The 18464-nt window shown below is 44.1% G+C and overlaps 1 protein-coding gene and 1 non-coding gene across 2 annotated transcripts in view; both read left to right on the plus strand.

Annotated features, from left to right (window-relative positions):
* loxl2b (lysyl oxidase-like 2b) overlaps window positions 1–18464 on the plus strand; it is a 39226-nt gene that overhangs the window by 2375 nt on the left and 18387 nt on the right. The window contains exons 2-6 of the mRNA XM_063194911.1: window positions 74–461; window positions 3024–3199; window positions 11642–11853; window positions 14354–14570; window positions 17409–17592. Of these exons, the coding sequence (XP_063050981.1) occupies window positions 113–461; window positions 3024–3199; window positions 11642–11853; window positions 14354–14570; window positions 17409–17592 (1138 nt within the window). The 5' untranslated portion in view covers window positions 74–112. The remainder of the gene's footprint in view (window positions 1–73; window positions 462–3023; window positions 3200–11641; window positions 11854–14353; window positions 14571–17408; window positions 17593–18464) is intronic.
* trnaw-cca (transfer RNA tryptophan (anticodon CCA)) lies at window positions 1434–1505 on the plus strand. Its single transcript has one exon. It is a non-coding gene; the product is annotated as a tRNA-Trp (tRNA).

An 18464-nucleotide genomic window follows, 5' to 3' on the forward strand; every position in this document is an offset into this window, starting at 1 on the left:
TGGAAAATGATGTGTGGCGCAACATGAAATGCTTCTTTAAATAAATGTGATTTCTTTTTTGGTTTTATTGCAGTTACAAGGAACCCATCAAGTTGCAGAGCTGTTTCCCACTATGCCTTCTCCCTGGTCACTACCGTGCTTATTAATCAAGCTGGCATGCTTATGGGGCCTCTGCCTGGCCCAGTATGAGATCATAGGCTACCCGCCGGGTTACCCCGACCCCTCCATCGAACACTACACGGCCCCGGTGCTGCCGCCTGATACACCCAGGATACAGCTGCGCCTGGCGGGGGACAAGCGCAAGCACAACGAGGGTCGGGTAGAGGTGTACTACGAGGGTGAATGGGGCACCGTCTGCGATGATGATTTCACCATACATAACGCGCACGTGGTGTGTCGGGAGCTTGGCTATGTGGAAGCTGTTTCCTGGGCCCCTTCATCAAAGTATGGGAAAGGAGAAGGTAAGACGGCCACATTACATTACATTACATTGCATTTGGCAGACGCTTTAAAACCAAAGCGACTTTCAAAAGAGGACATAATCATAGCCAACATCACGTAGAAACACACGGTTACTATTATATTGCAAAAAAATCATGGAGCAACAACATAGAACATAAAACAACATAGAGCACTGTAGGATAACCAAAAGGATGGGCAATCAAGATTCAAGATTCAAGTTTATTGCCATGTCAATACAGATGATGGCAATTTGTTTTGGCTCACCCCCCACAATTAAAGACTTGACAGGGAAAAACAACAAATAAACACAAACATAAGGATAGACAGTCAGCAAGATTTGAGATCTCAAATGCTTAATAACCACTTCTCTTTACTTCATAACCATTTCATTTTGTACTCATTTTAGCTCAGCTCAACATCTATTGCCTCTTTTCCACTTGCGGTTTTCTGGTAGGCCTACAGCGCAACTTGGCTGCCACTTTTTGCTTTTCGACTGGGCGCGACACAGTTCACTTGAAGAGCAAAACGTGGCGGCTGAGTCGCTCTGTAGGGGTGCATCCCAATATGTGTCCTTGCCTCCTCCACTTGTGCTTGTCTCCTCGTCCCGCCTCCTGGCCCCTCCTCCGTGGAGAAAACAATAAAGTTTCCCAGCTGTCAGCCTCGCCACAACAACTTTTGAGGGACTGTTTTTCATTCACCATCCCAATTGCAAATGAGAAAAATACTTCACAATTGAGCTTTTGCAAGATATTGAAATATAATGCTGTTGTCAGTGATGTCATCATGACGGGAAGCAAGTGGAGGAGGCAAGGTTGCATATTAAAACGCACTGTAGGCCTACCAGAAAACCGCCAGTGTAAAAGAGGCCTTAGTGAACTTCTGGGAAATTGAGCCCAATCACCACCTGTTGCTGGGTTCCTCTGAATCTAAATTTAGCTGTTTCTCAGATAGGTTTCTGTCCCTTAAGCAGGGACCTCGTGGCGCAACGGTAGCGCGTCTGACTCCAGATCAGAAGGTTGCGTGTTCAAATCACGTCGGGGTCATAACCTATTTCTTGGCTACTCCCTGGCCTGAAAAGGTCCTTTGTGTCACTTGGTGTGAATGAAGTTCTGCTGGATTCTTGAACTGCAATTTCCTGCATTCTAGGTCTAGTTGAAGTGTGCCATAAATATGTTTGTTACACATTGCACTTTTCAGAAGCCATTAGTGGAAATCTTTAAAGGGACACTGTGTGAGATTTTTAGTTGTTTATTTCCAGAATTCATGCTGCCCATTCACAAATGTTACCTTTTTCATGAATACTTACCACCACCATCAAATTCTAAGTATTCATTATGACTGGAAAAATTGCACTTTACATACATGAAAAGGGGGATCTTCTCCATGGTCCGCCATTTTGAATTTCCAAAAATAGTAATTTTTAGCTGCAAAAACGACTCTACTTGGACCATACTAGAAAATATTTGTTTATTACTCAGTAAACTTTCATGAAAAGATCAAATTTGGCAATAGGCAACCCAGTTTCAATGAGCAGCATAGTTGCAGTACCCTTTTTGACCATTTCCTGCACAGTGTCCCTTTAATGAAACCTTATAAAACCTTGTATGAAACCCAGCCGACTGGCTGTTAATTATTACAGGATGAGAGAAACCATCCACGTTGGTGGTCAAGTTTATTCTTTCAAACAGTTCACATGCCCTCATTAGTAGTGTTGCACCGATACTGATGCCGGTATCGGCTGGGGCCCCGATACGGCACAAAAATGGTGGTATCGGTATCGGCAAGTACCAACAAATACCATTTACTGATGCTTGTATGACACTTGAATGCAGCGTTGCACTTAATTATTTAATATCAGAGGTATTTAAAAAGTATAAAAAGTTCTACTGCATTCACTATGTACAGTATTAGTCTACCTGTTTCACGAAGGTAGGCAGCAGCCTGACAAAACCATGATAGCAATGATTTTACATCCAAGTAGTATGCAGCGCTTCATATATATCTATACATTTCAAACAGAGTGGTATCGGTATGGTATCGGTATCTGCTGATACTGCACAGCCAGGTATCGTATCGGGGCCAAAAAATGGTATCGGCGCAACTAGGGATGCACGATGTATCGGCCAGATATTCAACACATCGGACATCGGTCTGATGGGTAAAACTGGGCCGATGTTAACGCCGATGTTTTTTTTTAATATGTTACGGTTCTAAAAGAATGGACTTGATGATGACTTTCACTGTTTGTATTCTATTTTGTCTCTATTTTTTATCTAATTATCACAGGGAGTTAAAAAGTGTTTTTGGAAATAAGACGACATTCAAAAATTATGTTTGTTTGCATCATTGTCATCTCTTTTTTTTTTAAAAGAAAGAAAAACATTGGTATCGGTTAATATCGGTCATCGGCCAAATCCGCAATATCATGATCGGATATCGGTATCGGACGAAATGTTTGACATGGTGCATCCCTGGGCGCAACACCTCTCATTAGGCTTGCACCTGTCGGTCATATCCAGTTGAGGTCAATAAGTATAATGATGATGGTGTCTGCTTTTTAGGACGCGTCTGGTTTGACAACGTCCACTGTACTGGGACGGAGAAGACTCTGGCCCTCTGTGACTCGAATGGAATCGGAGTGTCTGACTGCAAGCACACTGAGGATGTGGGCGTCCTATGCAGTGACAGAAGGATTCCAGGATTCAAGTTTATCAACACTTTGACGAACAATATAGATGTAAGACTTCTACTGTTTCTGTTTCTGTTTCTGTTTCTCTCTCTCTCTCTCTCTCTCTCTCTCTCTCTCTCTCTCTCTCTCTCTCTCTCTCTCTCTCTCTCTCTCTCTCTCTCTATCTCTCTCTCTCTCTCACACACACACACACACACACACACACACACACACACACACACACACACACACACACACACACACACACACACACACACACACACACACACACACACACACACACACACAGTCTTTGTCTCCCCTCCATGGAGTTACTTGTATTATTTGACGGCTAGCTTGGATAGCTGTGGTGTGCTACAGCATCTGTTTCGTTGTCTTTCTCACATTAGTGATGCAATTTAGTACAAACAACTGAGTACCTTCATCCTCTCCAGATCCTTTCCAAAAGATAAGCCCCCTTACACATGGCATTGAGATGTCACAGTCTCCTGCATCTGTCCCCCACAGCACAGACATCTACTGCTTCTCAGTAGCCTGAAATAAGAACTTCACTAATGCTTTGCTGAGACGTAGTATGGTCCTTTTCCTTTACCAAAGCTTGAAGAGAATAGGCATGTTATTTGCGGCCCTCATATAGAATGCGTATTTGTTTGTGGAAAAAGTATACAAGTATCTGTATAGTAGGTGTCCGTGCGTTAATAACAAAATGCTGTCACAAAATCTCACAGTGGTCTTAAATTTGTATCTGTATTTGTATCTAATTTCTGTCCTTCGTATTTTGTAAAAATGCTAAATGTTTTGATTACTGAGCTTGGTCAGGGTGTTGAATAATGAATGAATAATGGTAATGCACGGCCGGGATTGGTCTGAAATTTTGCTCACAATGGTCTTAAAAGATCTAAAATTTTACCTACTGTACTAAATCCTGCAAGAAGATCCCTGTACAAATTCACACAGAGTTTGCATGTTAAGTCAAGATCGATCCTGAGCTAGCCCATTACATTTGGAAGTTAACTATTACAAAAATTGTGAAAGCACTGGCACTGCAAGTACTAAGTGCAGTCACGGAACCTTGCTGATAACGTCTTTTTTGAACCATTAAATCTGCTCAGAAAAAAAATCCATTATTTATCGGTGTGTAACAAAGGCCCTCAAACGGATGTAAAGAATGTAGTAAAGCTACATATTGTACCGGTATATTAGTAATAGGCCTACTATTGTCAGAGCTATTGTTATTAATTGTTAAATGTCTGCGCCTTGTTGAAAAAGCGTAGTGAACGAAAACCAACATGGGTGTAATTTACATACTGTACATATTGTTGACAGGTCCCTATTCGAGGTCTTTGGACTTTTTGCTCTTTAATTACGCATTTGATGCCAAGCTTGGCAAAGCTGTCGTGCTTCAACATCTGGTTTTTATCTTTCTCACATTACTGATGCAATTTAGTACAAACAACAGAGTTCCTTCATCCTTTTCAGAACTTAACAAAAGATAAGTTCCACTATACATGGCATTGAGATGTCATGGTTTCTCGCATCCGTGTCCCAGTGCAGAGAGATCCTCTGCTCCTCAGCAAACGGAAATAAGACCTAAGCTCCGTAACACAGAGAAAGAGCACACTTGGAAATGTTGCACACTGATGCAAGTCCTCTCAATAGAATACAGTGCCGCGCACACCATTGTTTCTTGAGTGGCTGTTTTGTAGCTGTCTGGAATTTTCAAAGCATTTTTGTTCTGATGACCCAGCTGGTTCTGATGAGAGTGGACTACATGTGTGCCTCTGGGGAGGGGAGGGGAGGGGAGAGGAGGGCGTAGGGCAGAGGGGACTATGGGAGTGTAAGCCAGAAAGCTGGAGCCGCGGCTGCATGCAGCGCCTATCTGCCTTGCCTTCCTAATGGCCATAAAAACAAACGGGCCTGTCAACAGGGCCCATCGCCCGTGATCGGCACGGTGTGCACAGGGATTTCTTCTTGACAGTTGGGCTTCAAATTAAGAGCCCCCGTAGAGGCATCCCACAAAGACATGCGGCTAAGATGCCCATTTCACAGTTTATCACGGTCGTTTCACAGTATGTCAGTGAACGGAGATGGAAAGAGTAGAGGACCGAGAAAACAAGGTGGTATTCTGCTCACTTCATTCAGAAGGAATGCTTTCAGAGGAGGTTGCACGCAGGGTCATCAACTATTACTGGACTCAAGTTGGATGAACTGAGCTCTGAGGACATAGGGCAAGTTCTGTTGTAACGAGCTGGTCTTGATTTCAGACCAAAAATGAACGAATGAAGAAGGGAAAAAAGGGGGAAAACAGTAGTTGCAGATTATACGAGTCGAGTCCTGAAGCCCAGGCCGTCTAGACGTCTCAAGTCAGCTCCTGTGCGTTGCCTCTGTCTCCAGCTGTGCTATCCGCTGAGCAAGGCAGACTCAGGTTTTCCATTCGCTGGTTAGACCACATGGACTCTTATGTATGTGCTGTAAAAAGTGTGGTTAAGTGCTTAGCCATGGCGGAACATCATTGGGGCATGCTTGTGAGGTAACGCACCACAGGAGGAAGCGGGACAGGACAGTGAGGTAGTCTGCAGGGATGTTTTAAGGTAAATGGTTAGCATGGATGCTGGAATAAGTCGAAAGGGATCGCTCCAGTCCATCCCACTCTGACTAACTCTGTAATTTGTACAGAGAGAGAGAGAGAGAGAGAGAGAGAGAGAGAGAGAGAGAGAGAGAGAGAGAGAGAGAGAGAGCTGTCAGCAGAGACTCAAAGGTCAAAGTGGCTTGTGTTTTTCAGGAATGGCTGCTGCTTTAGTCATTTTTTTCAATATGGAAAAGCCATCAACGCTGACCTGCACCCAGGTATTAAGCTTTAGTTGAATTACACCTCCACCAGTTTAACAAATGTGTGCATTACACGTATATACTGTATGTTCATCAATGTGCTATCACATTTAAAGCGACAACATTTCTATCAGCATTCATTTCTGTATGGTTGGACTGAAGGCATTTTCAGAGGAGAATTTTCCGTCCTCTTTCCCAGCAAACTGAACACTTGGAAACTTAAGAAAAACAAGAAGCTCTTTAGTTCTGCATATTTATGAAGGAAACTTTTTCATAGCTTTCAGCTCCTGAGATACTAATTCATCATATTGAACATATTAAATGGCCTTGCTCATCCTGTTATAAACAGAGAAATTCTTTAAAATGGTCAAATCCGTTCCAGACAGAAACAGAGTAAGACAAATAAGAGGCATGGAAAGCTATTGGAGATTGCCTTCATTTTTAACTAATGAAACTACCTTTTAGGCCATTGTGTTTGTTTTTCATCTGTCACTGATATTTACCACTTGTTCAGATTACTTTTTGTTTCAGATAAGAAACAAAAAGCACTGACCGCATTCTTAGACAGTGGGACAGCAGTCCTTGCTTTATTCAGATCTTATTTTATGATATGTTCTCTTCCATTCAAATGAAAGAAGTCATATTTCTTTATGGCTCTCCTGTCAAAGATTAAACCCCCCAATTTCCTGATGTGTTTTGGGGTCAGTGCCGTGCCATAAATTACCATGTCAAGCCAGCTGTCAAGGAGGGGTGGTGGGGCAGCAGTGTTTGATGGGTGTAACCACACCAGCTGTCAAGGCCGTCAGGGCAGTCAGGCCAGTGCATGCGGATGCAGGCCCATGACCTCATGGCTCAGTCAGTCAGTGTTACAAACCAATGAATAGACATGGATGATGGTCTTTCCAAAACGTGCTCCAGCACATAAACCAGCAGGTGGTTTTTGAAATTGTGTTTTTTGAGGAAAAAAACACCCGAGTTGTTTTTATGTGTTTTTGGGAAAGCCCATAATGTCATGTCAGTTGCATTGCACAAGGTTTTGTTGTGCCCTCCACCCTGCAGAACTGCACAGTCACATGCACGCGCTCTTTCCCCTGCAACTATAATCTATAAACAAATATCCCAGGCAGGCAGCAATGCCCAAGGCCCCCCCTGCCCTGCCTGACAACTCTCCCCGGAGCCTGGGAAATCTCTCTCTTTTCCTGTTTGTCTCCCACTCAGGCAGCCCCTGCAGTTGCACAGCGGTCTGTCCGTTGCATGAGAACAGCAGTCTGCGTGGAGCTGTCTGTTTTCATTAAGACGACTATTTTGGGAGAGGAGATAATCACTCATTTGTGTTGTGGGTGACCTCACAGCAACAGGGGTCTGGGCCCCGGCCAACTCACGTGAGGTGGGCAGCACATGCCGTGCCACCAGCGGAGGGTGTGGTGTGATTTGGTTTGGTGTGGTGTGGTGTGGTGTGGTGTGGTGCCTTGGCTGAGCTGAGTGCTTTTGGCCTTTACTCATACTTAGTCACAGCCCTGCAATCGTGATTTGTACGTAATGGACTAAATGTGGAGTAATATTGAAGAAATGAATGCCATATAAAATCATGACTAATGCGGCATCTGCAAAAACTGTATTGACCCTCAAAAATCATTCGAGTTTAGAATTATTCTTTAAGGCAAAATAAAATCAAGTTGTTTTCATCTTCAGCCATCCATCCATCCAGATTCATTGCTGACTGCCTTAGCAGCTTACCGTAGTTGGAGGCAATGCAATTTCTCATTGGCAACCAACTAAGTTGTCAACTGATTAGCAATGATGCTTTCGAGAAATGGAGCCCCCAGGTTGGATGCCACTATGTCTCTCAAGAAATAAAGTAGTCGCTCCGGTCTAAACTCACTTGCAGCGGTTATAGTGCATGGAGGGCAAAAAAGTGAATTTAGAAGCTCTGTACACCCTGATGAATCACTGAAATGATGGAAACTGAAATGATGGACTAACTTGTGATTCACTAAGGGTTAACTAATGTTAAAATAAGGCTTAAGCTTAACTTTGCTAAGCGAACAGTTACATCAGCACACGCAAACCAATCACTAATGGTAGTAGTTAATGATTAAGAAATGAGAAATACTACTTACATAATGTCTAACTCATGATTCACTAAGGGTTAACTAATGTTAGAATAAGGCTTAACTAACGCTTAACTTGCTTAAAAAGGGGTACTTATTATAAAGTGTTACCAATGTTATTTTTAACTATGAAGAAGACATGACCCCAGTTATAGATTTGCTGTTAACCGAATGGCAATGAGCAACTCATTCCTAAAAACACATTGTAATGTCAAAGCAGTGTAGTAGTCTAGTGTGGTAGTTTCTGTAAGTCTCTTCAATGACTAGTAGGCCTACGGCATTCCACTGGCGGAACCAAAAACATTTCTCTTCACCGTCTCTGGCAGAACGGTGCACATTATGAGTCTGCAAGCTACTGTGTTCTCTGATACTATGAGATCAAGGAGAACTTAAAGGGGTATGCCACTATTTTGTGGTTTAATACAGTTAAAATCGTTGGCCAGGGTTTATAAAGGTGGTTAAGTGTCTTATTTTTCATGTAAGCCGTTGTCTTCCTTTAAGACAAGTTAAAAGAGGGAGCATGTCGCTAAGCTAGTGAAAGTCAATGCATCCGTGTAGCATGCTACAGTGATCCATTGACTTTCACTAGCTTAGCTACATACTCCCTCTTTTAACTTGTCTTAAAGCAAGATAACGCTTACCATGAAAATTAAGACACTTTACCACCTTTATAAACCCCAGCCAACAATTTTAACTGTATTAAGCCCAAAAATAGTGGCATACCCCTTTTATATTAGTTGGTGTTCCCTGATGTCATGCTGTGGAACCCAAATCGGTTGAAGTGTTGCACTGTATGTGACTTCAGTTCCTTTGCCACGTAAAAGAGAAGTATGAGGAACTTTAGTGAGCTCAGTTTGATTTAGTGAACTGAGTGAGGGTCAGGGTGCTCATTAAAACCATGTGTTGCTGGATTTGCTGGCTTTATTGTTTTCACTGGCTCCAAGTTGCACCAGATTTCTTCTTTGTGAAGAGGAGGAGGATTCTAGCCTTAGTTGGAACTCTGGTGAATTATTCCTTTATATACTATCAAAAATAGGTTGCGAAGATGTCAAAAGACATTGAAAAGACATGTTTAAACGAATGGGGTGTATTTCGAGAATTCCAGAATCCCAAGATGTTCATAAAGTTGTGATTTATGTGACCTGAATCTACTTTTTTTCTTAGTATACCGCCTTGCTCTGGTTATGTAATACAAGTGTCAAATAGCTGATGACCCTGTCCAATCCACTGTTGCTTAAAGAGGTAAAGTCATTGGTGTGCATGTGCATCCGAACGTGTCTGTGTGTGTGTGTGCGCACGTGTCTGCTCGCATGGGTACGTGTCTGATACATGACCATGTAAGCAGCATCTGAGGCTTTGTCATCTTCTTCTGGTGGTTCACCACTTGTGCCTATGGCTCCTTGTGTTTTGTAAGTTGTAGGAGGGCTCTGTTAAGTAAGAGCTTCTGCAAGTTTCCAGTGTGACGCTGTTCCCTCAGAAAAGTTCTTCCCCATCACACACACACACACGCACACACAAATTGATAGACCAGCTGTAAATATTCCCCCTCCTGCTCCCTTGCCCCTCCACTTGCCAACAAGTTTTCTGCTTCATGGAATATCGAGCCATGTCTCTTAGATGTGAATGCCATATTTCTGTTGTTTTGTCAGTCCAGCCCACGTGACAGAGAGAACGTGCGTGCTGTAAGCCATAATCAAGACGTACGTACAACCTGTGCGAAGCCTTCAAATCTATGATTTGACTGGTTTTGGTGGTGCGCCCACCATACTGCATACTTAGACATTGTCTGGATGAACAAAATAGCAGCGCAGGGTCGTCTTCCAGTTCCAGGAGGCCTCCACCCTTTTACAAAGAAAAAACATGTTGTGTTTGCTTTCAGTACATAACCACAGAGGTCAGATTTAGCTTTTCGGAATCATGTCCATTCAGGCAATTTCATTTCAGCGCCCTGTCCTTAGCCGGGTTCAATCGCAATCTTCTGCCAATCACATTGAATCTGTTGCTAAGGTCAATGATGGCAATCATGTGTTTGACGCTAAACCATATTTGGTGACCCTCGCTTTAGGCCTATTTTTGATTAAAAGTTGGAATGGTTCTATTAAGGCAATATACCGGTATCACAGAGCTTTCTAGCTTCATCCACACACATAATCATCTCCACAGAAGCTGCGTTGCCCGGACTCTACAATCATTTTGCTTCCAACCCCTCCCAGTCTTCTGCTTAGAATAGACCAGGTCCGTCAGCTTCAGTTGCATACTGTATGTGATTATTATTATTATTACACCCCCCTAATCATCCCACTTTCTCCCGTCCCGTGGATTTGTGTGCGGTCACAAGCAGAGACTGGTTGGACTCACTGACTCTCCCTCAGCCGCTGCGGTGGTAGCATCTGCACGTTCTGTTGGATTAATGCCACCATCAGGAAAACCATCCATTTAATTATAAAGCCCAGTGGCAGACTTCTCTCTTTAGTTACAGGGTGACCTGGACTCAGGAGGGAGATGCTTATGGACCCATGTATTTTTTTCTTTACTTTCTTTTTCTTTTTTTTTCTGCTGAGCCGAGCAAATCGCAGCACTCAGACGGTCCTTTCCTCCAGCATGGCTTGCTCTGTCACGTAGCACAGGAATGCGGTTTTCAGTCTCAAGGGGGGAGACATGGGGGAGTAGTTCATGTAAACCCGCAGACTACACAGAGGGAAGTCCTGATTCACACATCTCTCTTTCTTTCTCTCTCTCTCTCTCTCTCTCTCTCTCTCTCTCTCTCTCTCTCTCTCTCTCTCTCTCTCTCTCTCTCTCTCTCTCTCTCTCTTTCTCTCTCTCTCTCTCTCTCTCTCTCTCTCTCTCTCTCTCTCTCCTGGGCCCCGTCACAGTCCAGTCCCGAGGAGAGAGTTTTCTGCGAAGCTGCGCGCCAGTAGGCACGTTGAACTTTGCATCGCGGAGGCGGATGGCTTTCCAAGTTAGCTTGTCATTTTTGCCACAAGAACAGCCAAGGCAGTTCAGTGTTTTGTCTGATGTGTTTCTGTGGCCTGCATACTTCTGGTTGGTGTTCTTCGCGCACATGTGGTTTTAATGGATGAAATATGTATGGATTCATGCACCACCATATAACTAATTCTGACCTTTATCGGGTGAATTAGTCAAGACTTAATGAATGTCCATCTGAATTGAGAATTGTTCACCTTTTCTGGTCTTACTTGTTCATAGCTAGTACCTGATTATCATAATTATTGTAAAGTTGTGCTATAAAGACACATGCACACAGACAGAGACAGACGAACCCACGCGCACGCACGCACACACGCGCACGCACACACACACACACGCGCACGCACACACACACACACACACACACACACACACACACACACACACACACACACACACACACACACACACACACACACACACACACACACACACACACACACACACACACACACCATGTTTATTAATCCAATGGTTTATGTAGAGTTTCTAATTGAATAAATAACTGTGTGTGTGTGTGTGTCTGTGTCTGTGTCTGTGTGTGTGTGTGTGCTGATTTCAGAATTTAAACATCCATGTGGAAGACGTCCGTATCCGAGCGATTCTGTCCTCGCTCCGCAAGCGCACGCCAGTGACGGAGGGCTACGTCGAGATCAAAGATGGCGGTCGCTGGAGGCAGATCTGTGACGAGGAGTGGACACAGATGAACAGCCATGTCATATGCGGCATGTTCGGCTTCCCAGGGGAGAAGAAATACAACACCAGAGTCTACAAGTAAGTGCTGAGCTTACAAGTTAAGAGAGCTAATCGGGACAGTAGAGATGGCTTTTTTTGGCCTTAGATCTTGGCACTTTTGTTCAAAAATGCACATGGGAAAATCTCATGAGATAGCTAAATCACTATAAGTTCTAACTTAAAGAAACACTAATTACTCTGAATTAAGGTTTTCAGATGGCCTAGGTGGTTCATTCACATGTAATGGGGTGACACCCACTTGTTAAATGACTTTGATGGCCTCCATGGACTGTAACTAGCCTCGCGAGACCATCCACGTACTTCCGGCCAAGGATTGCCTCCACTATGAAATGGTAGTATTATGGGATGGTCAGGACCAGGCTAGACTGTAACCACACTACGCAAAGGAACAGAGCGGTTCACTGCTGAGAGACAAATCACAGTATTCCTCCCATTTGCGAGGAAGCTGAAAAGAAAAGCTACTAAGTATTGTGTTGAGAGTGCCCTGCAGGCTATGTTGAAATCCAATATACAGTAATTGAACCACTACAATCATGTGGCATGTGGCCAAGTTTGAAGGAGCATAGTGTCTTTCTGTAATTCTCCATGACAGACTATTCTGCATCCAACATCCAACATTTCATGAAACGGTACCCCCTTCATTTCACTCTGAGAAATGAGAAGACCAGATAAAATGCTCACAGAGCTTTGAAGTTGCGATAACCAGGTTAGTTTGGGAAAACCTGTCGTGGAATTGCTTCAAATGTGAACTGATAAAACTGGTGGAAGCACAGTTGAATTATCAGCCAAAATACATTCCCTGCTCCAGAGTGTGCAGAGGGAGAGCTGTGCAGTGAACCCAATAGACCCGCTCGAGTCTTTCATAACTTCACTCACCAGGTGCAGAAAATCTACTGTCTGCCTCGGAAAGAAAAACACTGTTTCTTTTCCTGGGGCCTGGACATTTTTTTGTCACTATTTGGTATTATTTGTGTGTTTTTCTGTCGTTTAATGGTCATTCAGGCCAAAAAAAGGCAGTTATTTCCCCATAACTATCTGTATCATTCATATCTGCATAAGAGTTTAAATTTTACTCTGCCTCGTAAAATTTGAACAAGGAAAGAATGCACATACTAGTCCTTGGGGAAGCGATCATAAGGTGTGAAATATTGCGATACAGGCTAGGAAAAAGAGCCAGATTTGTACAGGGATGGAGAGATGGTTTGTAAGCCTTTAGCCAGACCGGTGCTACGTGTCGTTATGCACATGCCCATCCTTATGAAACGTGCTCTGCTCTGCTCTTTCTGGCTTTCGTAAGCTGGCGTTCAGTAAGGGTGGGGCTCCATGCCAGATTCTCCAGTTGTTTCATGCAGCCCAAATAAAGGACAGTTGCACAAGACTCTTCCTCTTAAGATGTCTTAGCTTAGCCCAGGCTTATGCTAAGAAACTAGCAAAGCTTACATACATACACAGAGCGGCTAAGGTTTTAAAATTACATGCCCTGACTTAAAAACAGACAAAATTGTTTACATTGAAAATGCCTTTTACCTTTAAAAAAAAAAAAAGTTGTTGAAGATTAGACAGGCTTAGGGCCACACTGTGTTAGACATCTGTTATTCACATCAAGTGAGTGGGAAAGACAGGTCGCCTCTGAATGCAGTCTTTGTTCCTGCCATGTTTCCAAAGCCCAGCGCGTCCCTCAGCAGTTTGTTTTTTGACATAGCCTTTGGTTGATTGCCAGCACGAGACGCTTTCTCACCCCCAGCTCCAAATTGGAAACAAATGTTGCGGGCTTCCTTGTTTTAATCCTCATTTCCCCTCCATATATACCGTTAGCTGCTGCTGCTGCTGTCTGCTCCGTCTGCTGCTGCGAGTGGTGCTGGTGTTTGCAACAGCACACACAGGGTTGCCAGATGAGGCTGATGATTTCCAGCCCAAAACATGCTCAAAACCCGCCTAGAAGCACAAAATCCCGCCCAATTTTATTGATTTCTATGGCAAAAATTGGGCGGGTTTTTCTGCTAAATGCCATTTTTACCCGCACATGGCCATCCTAAGCAGCCCAATTGGGCGGGAAACAGCCCAATCTGGCAACAGCACACACTGTACTGTTCATGTTGCCCATAAAGTCTCGCCTGGAGGTCTTAACAAACCGCGCTCAGCTCAACCTCACCTGCACTCTCTGACTCAAACACGTGGTAATAAATCTTGTGCCTTGTTTGAGCATACCACTTCCTGCCCCCTAAGTCAAGTACCCAAGCAACAGCAACATTGCCTCAACATTGCCTCAAATAAATAACATGATTGCACACTAGGCTTGTGTACGTTCTGTGTGAGGTTAAATAAACAAAAGTCCAAGGCAAGTCGCTGAGGAAGACGTTAAATGTCACCACCATCCGCCACCACAAGGTCTTGACATGCGTGCAGTACGTAAATGGCACGGTTGTAATTTAGTGAAATCGCTTTGCCTCCCCTTTGTTTACTGTGGTGGGTTTTCCCTGTATGTCTTCCCTGTCTGTCCCCTCCCTGCCCTCCCAAGGATGTTTGCTCGCAGGAGGAGGCCGAACTACTGGGACTACGCGGTGAACTGCACTGGGAGTGAGGCCCACCTCTCGGGCTGCACGTTGGGCAAGGCCCTGGCCTCCAAGGGCAACCAGACGTGCGGGCAGGGTCTTCCCGTGGTGGTCAGCTGCGTCCCAGGACGATCCTTCGCCCCGGCTCCCATGACGGGCTTCAGAAAGGCCTTCAGACATGAGGTAACATTACTGTAAAATGTGTAAATGACATTGCATTATACATAGCCTCATAATGTGTACAGTTTTGCCAGTTGTTATAATCGTTGATGCAACGTTATTACCACAGTACTACCCTACTACGTTGTGCGATGCCTTTGCACAGTGCCTTTAGTTATACGTTACGACTTAGTCTTTGTCATTCTGGTAATAGCAAATTTATAACAGGGGCCATGCCTTAACAGATTAAAGTAGTAGCCACTTATTGTTTCCCATACCATACAACATCCATGAGACTTCCTCTGTGTTTTGAGCTGAACTTAGCAAGGAGATATCATGGTGCTGCTAGAAAATATGGTACAAAATCAATGGCTCAACTCAAATCTCAAAAATAAATGAATAAAGAAGCACTCATCAGATTTCTTTTTACTTTTATAATCGCCTCACAAATGTTTCGGGCTTGCACCCTTCTTCAGTGTGCAAAATGACGATTTCGCCTTTGACCCCAGTAGGTGTGACTAATATAAATTTAGTCACCCAAAATGCCACAAAATCAATGACGCCTACCTGTAGTAGGCACTTTTACTGTAGGCCTATTCAAACCAACTTACAGTTACCTGGGTATTAGTCACAGTTCCTGGACGATGTGGAGTTAGATGCTTTGGTCAGGAGCACGGCAGCGATGGATGAGGGTACTGGAGGAGTAGCCAGGCCATGCCCTCCTAGTGACGCCACACCTTCGGCGCTGGTTCAAGTCAGGCCAAGAGCAATGTAAATATCGTTTCTGATCTCCCGAAAAAACGGGAACTCCATCCACTTTGTCGGACACCAGTCAACCAGTAGCAAACCTAGGGAGGCGGGTCAACCATGCCGTTTGGGAAACGTTAATTGATATGCTCTTGGTCAGACCAAGTCTCGAAGTGATTTGAAAGTCGATGATAATCAGGCTACTGGAGGAGAGCACCCACATTTCTGCTAGTGGTACAGGATTCAAATCTGATGAAGGTCTGACAGACTGAAGGTCTGACTGACCGAAATGTCAGATTTCAAAATAAATAGCTTGGCTTGACTGGAATTGTAGCAGTGTTGCTCTCTTCCACACTCTCAAAATGAGATTTGAATCCACAACTGATCTGGTGAGTCCACCGTCTGCTTCCCTGGGGCAAGATGCCGAATATATTATATCAGCTTTATTTCCTCTGGCATAGGTCTCTGAACTCTTCCTCTGACAGCGGTGAGCGTAGGCAAGATGGCCAAAGGCATGTTAGTGCTTCGTGTTCAAATCAAGTGTCTTATCTTTCAACACCACACTCTCTTCCTTTTCTTCTTCTTCTTCTTCACTGACACAAGTCCAGCTGCCGGAGGTTACAGAGGAGAGGAGGCATAGGATATAGATGGTAATGGCTCTTCAATCAGAACAGAGCGAGTGAGTAAGTGTGTGTGTTTGCGTGCGTGAGTGTATGGGAGAGAGAGTGAGCGAGTGAGTGAGTGAGTGGTGTGTGCACGCGCGCACGTCTCCTCTCTGACAGAGTTTTTCCTCCTCGTGGTGAGCTCACTCTCTCCCGTGTAAATCAAACGGTATGTTCCAGCACTCAGAGAGCCCCATGGTGGTTTGCAGTCGGCTAACTGATAATGGAGGACGAACCGACATCGTCTTCAACTCCTCTCGCTCTGTTGACACATTGTTTCCAGGTGTTTTCAGCTATGTTTATTTATCGCTGCTACCAAACTAAAGCCGTGCTGAAATATTGCTCAGTGTATCAAAATCAAAACCTGATTTAAAGCGTTTTGTTAGCTGTCACATTAGCTCTGTGGTGAGTGTATGAAGTAAAACGGCCGGAGTTTTGATGTAGCGAGACTGATATGGGCCATGCTCTGGCTAGGTGGTGATAAACAGGGTTGCCAGATGAGGCTAATGATTTCCAGCCCAAAAAATGCCCAAAACCCGCCAAGAAAGCACAAAATCCTGCCCAATTCCATTGATTTATGTGGCAAAAAGTGGGCAGGTTTTTCTGCTAAATGCTATTTTTACTCGCACACGGCCATCCTAAGCAGGCCAATTGGGCGGGAAACAGCCCAATCTGGCAACACTGGTGGTGATTACACAGTGTGTTCTGTCAGTGTTTGTCCTTGGCAGCTCCAATGAAGTGTGTTTAAAACATTCCTCATCTCTGTAGTAGCCTGACGGAGAGAGAATAGCCATCCTGGACAGGCCAAGTTTATTCCCAGGCAGTCACCTCAAAACATGATGACGTTGCCTTCATCCATGTCAGGTTGACGAGAAACACGTGGATATTTATCTGAAGCCCTTCAGGAAATCACATTCATACTTCCATATTTCACAAATTTCATTCTTCACTTCTCGTAACTGCATATCACATTCAGTTCATGAAACCTCAATGGCTATTAATCATGTCCTCTCCCTTGGCTTATACAATGACAATGCAACTGTTATTGTCTGTGTTTGTCTGCATTTGTTAAAGGTTTGTTAAATTGTGATGTAAAATGAAAATTTAATAATCTAAAGGTCAGACTGGCCAATTTCATTTTACAGTAGGCCTAAGCTTTTCCTTTGATAATATCACTTCAGGTTTTAGGATGTCCAGAAGTAAAATGTATTTCTGTATTATAAATGCTTTTATTCTACAGTGACTGAACACTTTACATTTCATTGTACTTGTAGCAATGACAATAAAAATATTATATTATATTATATTATATTATATTATATTATATTATCTGTATTTTTATTAAATACATGTTTCATGCGGCAGTGACCATGAACACTAAATTTCATTGTACCTGCAGCGATAACAATAAAGATATTCTATTCTGTTCTGTTCTATTCTATTTTGTTCCCAGCAACCCCTGGTGCGTCTGAGAGGTGGTGCGGTGGTGGGGGAGGGCCGTGTGGAGGTTCTGAAGAATGGCGAGTGGGGAACCATCTGTGACGACAAGTGGAACCTACTGGCTGCCACCGTGGTGTGCCGGGAGCTAGGCTTTGGCAGCGCCAAGGAGGCCCTGAACGGCGGGAGGCTCGGACAAGGTGAGTCCACACCTCTGGTCTGTCTGTCTGTCTGTCTGTCTGTCTGTCTGTCTGTCTGTATGTATGTATGTATGTATGTATGTATGTATGTATGTATGTATGTATGTATGTATGTATGTATGTATGTATGTATATCCGTTTATGGCAGGAGGCTCGGACAAGGTGAGTCCGCACCTCTGGTTTGTTGGTCTGTCTGTCTGTCTGTTTGTCCGTCTGTCTGTCTGTCTGTTTGTCCGTCTGTCCCTCTATGGTAGGTGGTTCGGGCAATGTGAGCCTGTCTCTATCTGTCTGCCCATCTGTTTGTCTGTCTGTCTTTCTGTCTGCCTCCCTCCCTCTGTCTCTCTATCTGTCTGTCTGTCTGTCTGTCTATCTGTCTGTCTGTCTGTCTGTCTGTCTGTCTGTCTGTCTGTCTGTCTGCCTGCCACATTTTTCCCATCTGCCACCCTGTGTCTGTGTATCTGGTGGTTGTCTCTCTGTATGCCTGTCCATTTCGGGCAAGGTAAGTCTTTCCACTTGGTTTGTCCATTTGTCTGCCTGCCTGTCAAATGCAACACACAGGGCATTCGTTGTTAATAATAGTGAAAACATGATGCAAGACGAGCTTTAATGCCTGTCCATCTTTCTACCTGTCTGGACATCTGCCTTCTTGTCTCTCTACCTGTCCGTCTGTTTTAATGTCTTTCGGTTTGTCTGTCAATGGGGCTGGCTGGCTGGTTGGCTGGCTGTCTAACTGCCCATCTGTATTTGTCTGTCCATTTGCCCATCTGCAACCCTGTCTCTGTCTCTCTGTCCATCTGACTGAGTAGAGGCCAGAACGGGATTTACTGTGTTCCACATTCCAGGCAAGACAGCAGTGCCTGTCTGAGCATGAT

The sequence above is a fragment of the Engraulis encrasicolus genome, chromosome 3 (genome assembly GCF_034702125.1).
Source record: "Engraulis encrasicolus isolate BLACKSEA-1 chromosome 3, IST_EnEncr_1.0, whole genome shotgun sequence".
Lineage (NCBI taxonomy): Eukaryota > Metazoa > Chordata > Actinopteri > Clupeiformes > Engraulidae > Engraulis > Engraulis encrasicolus.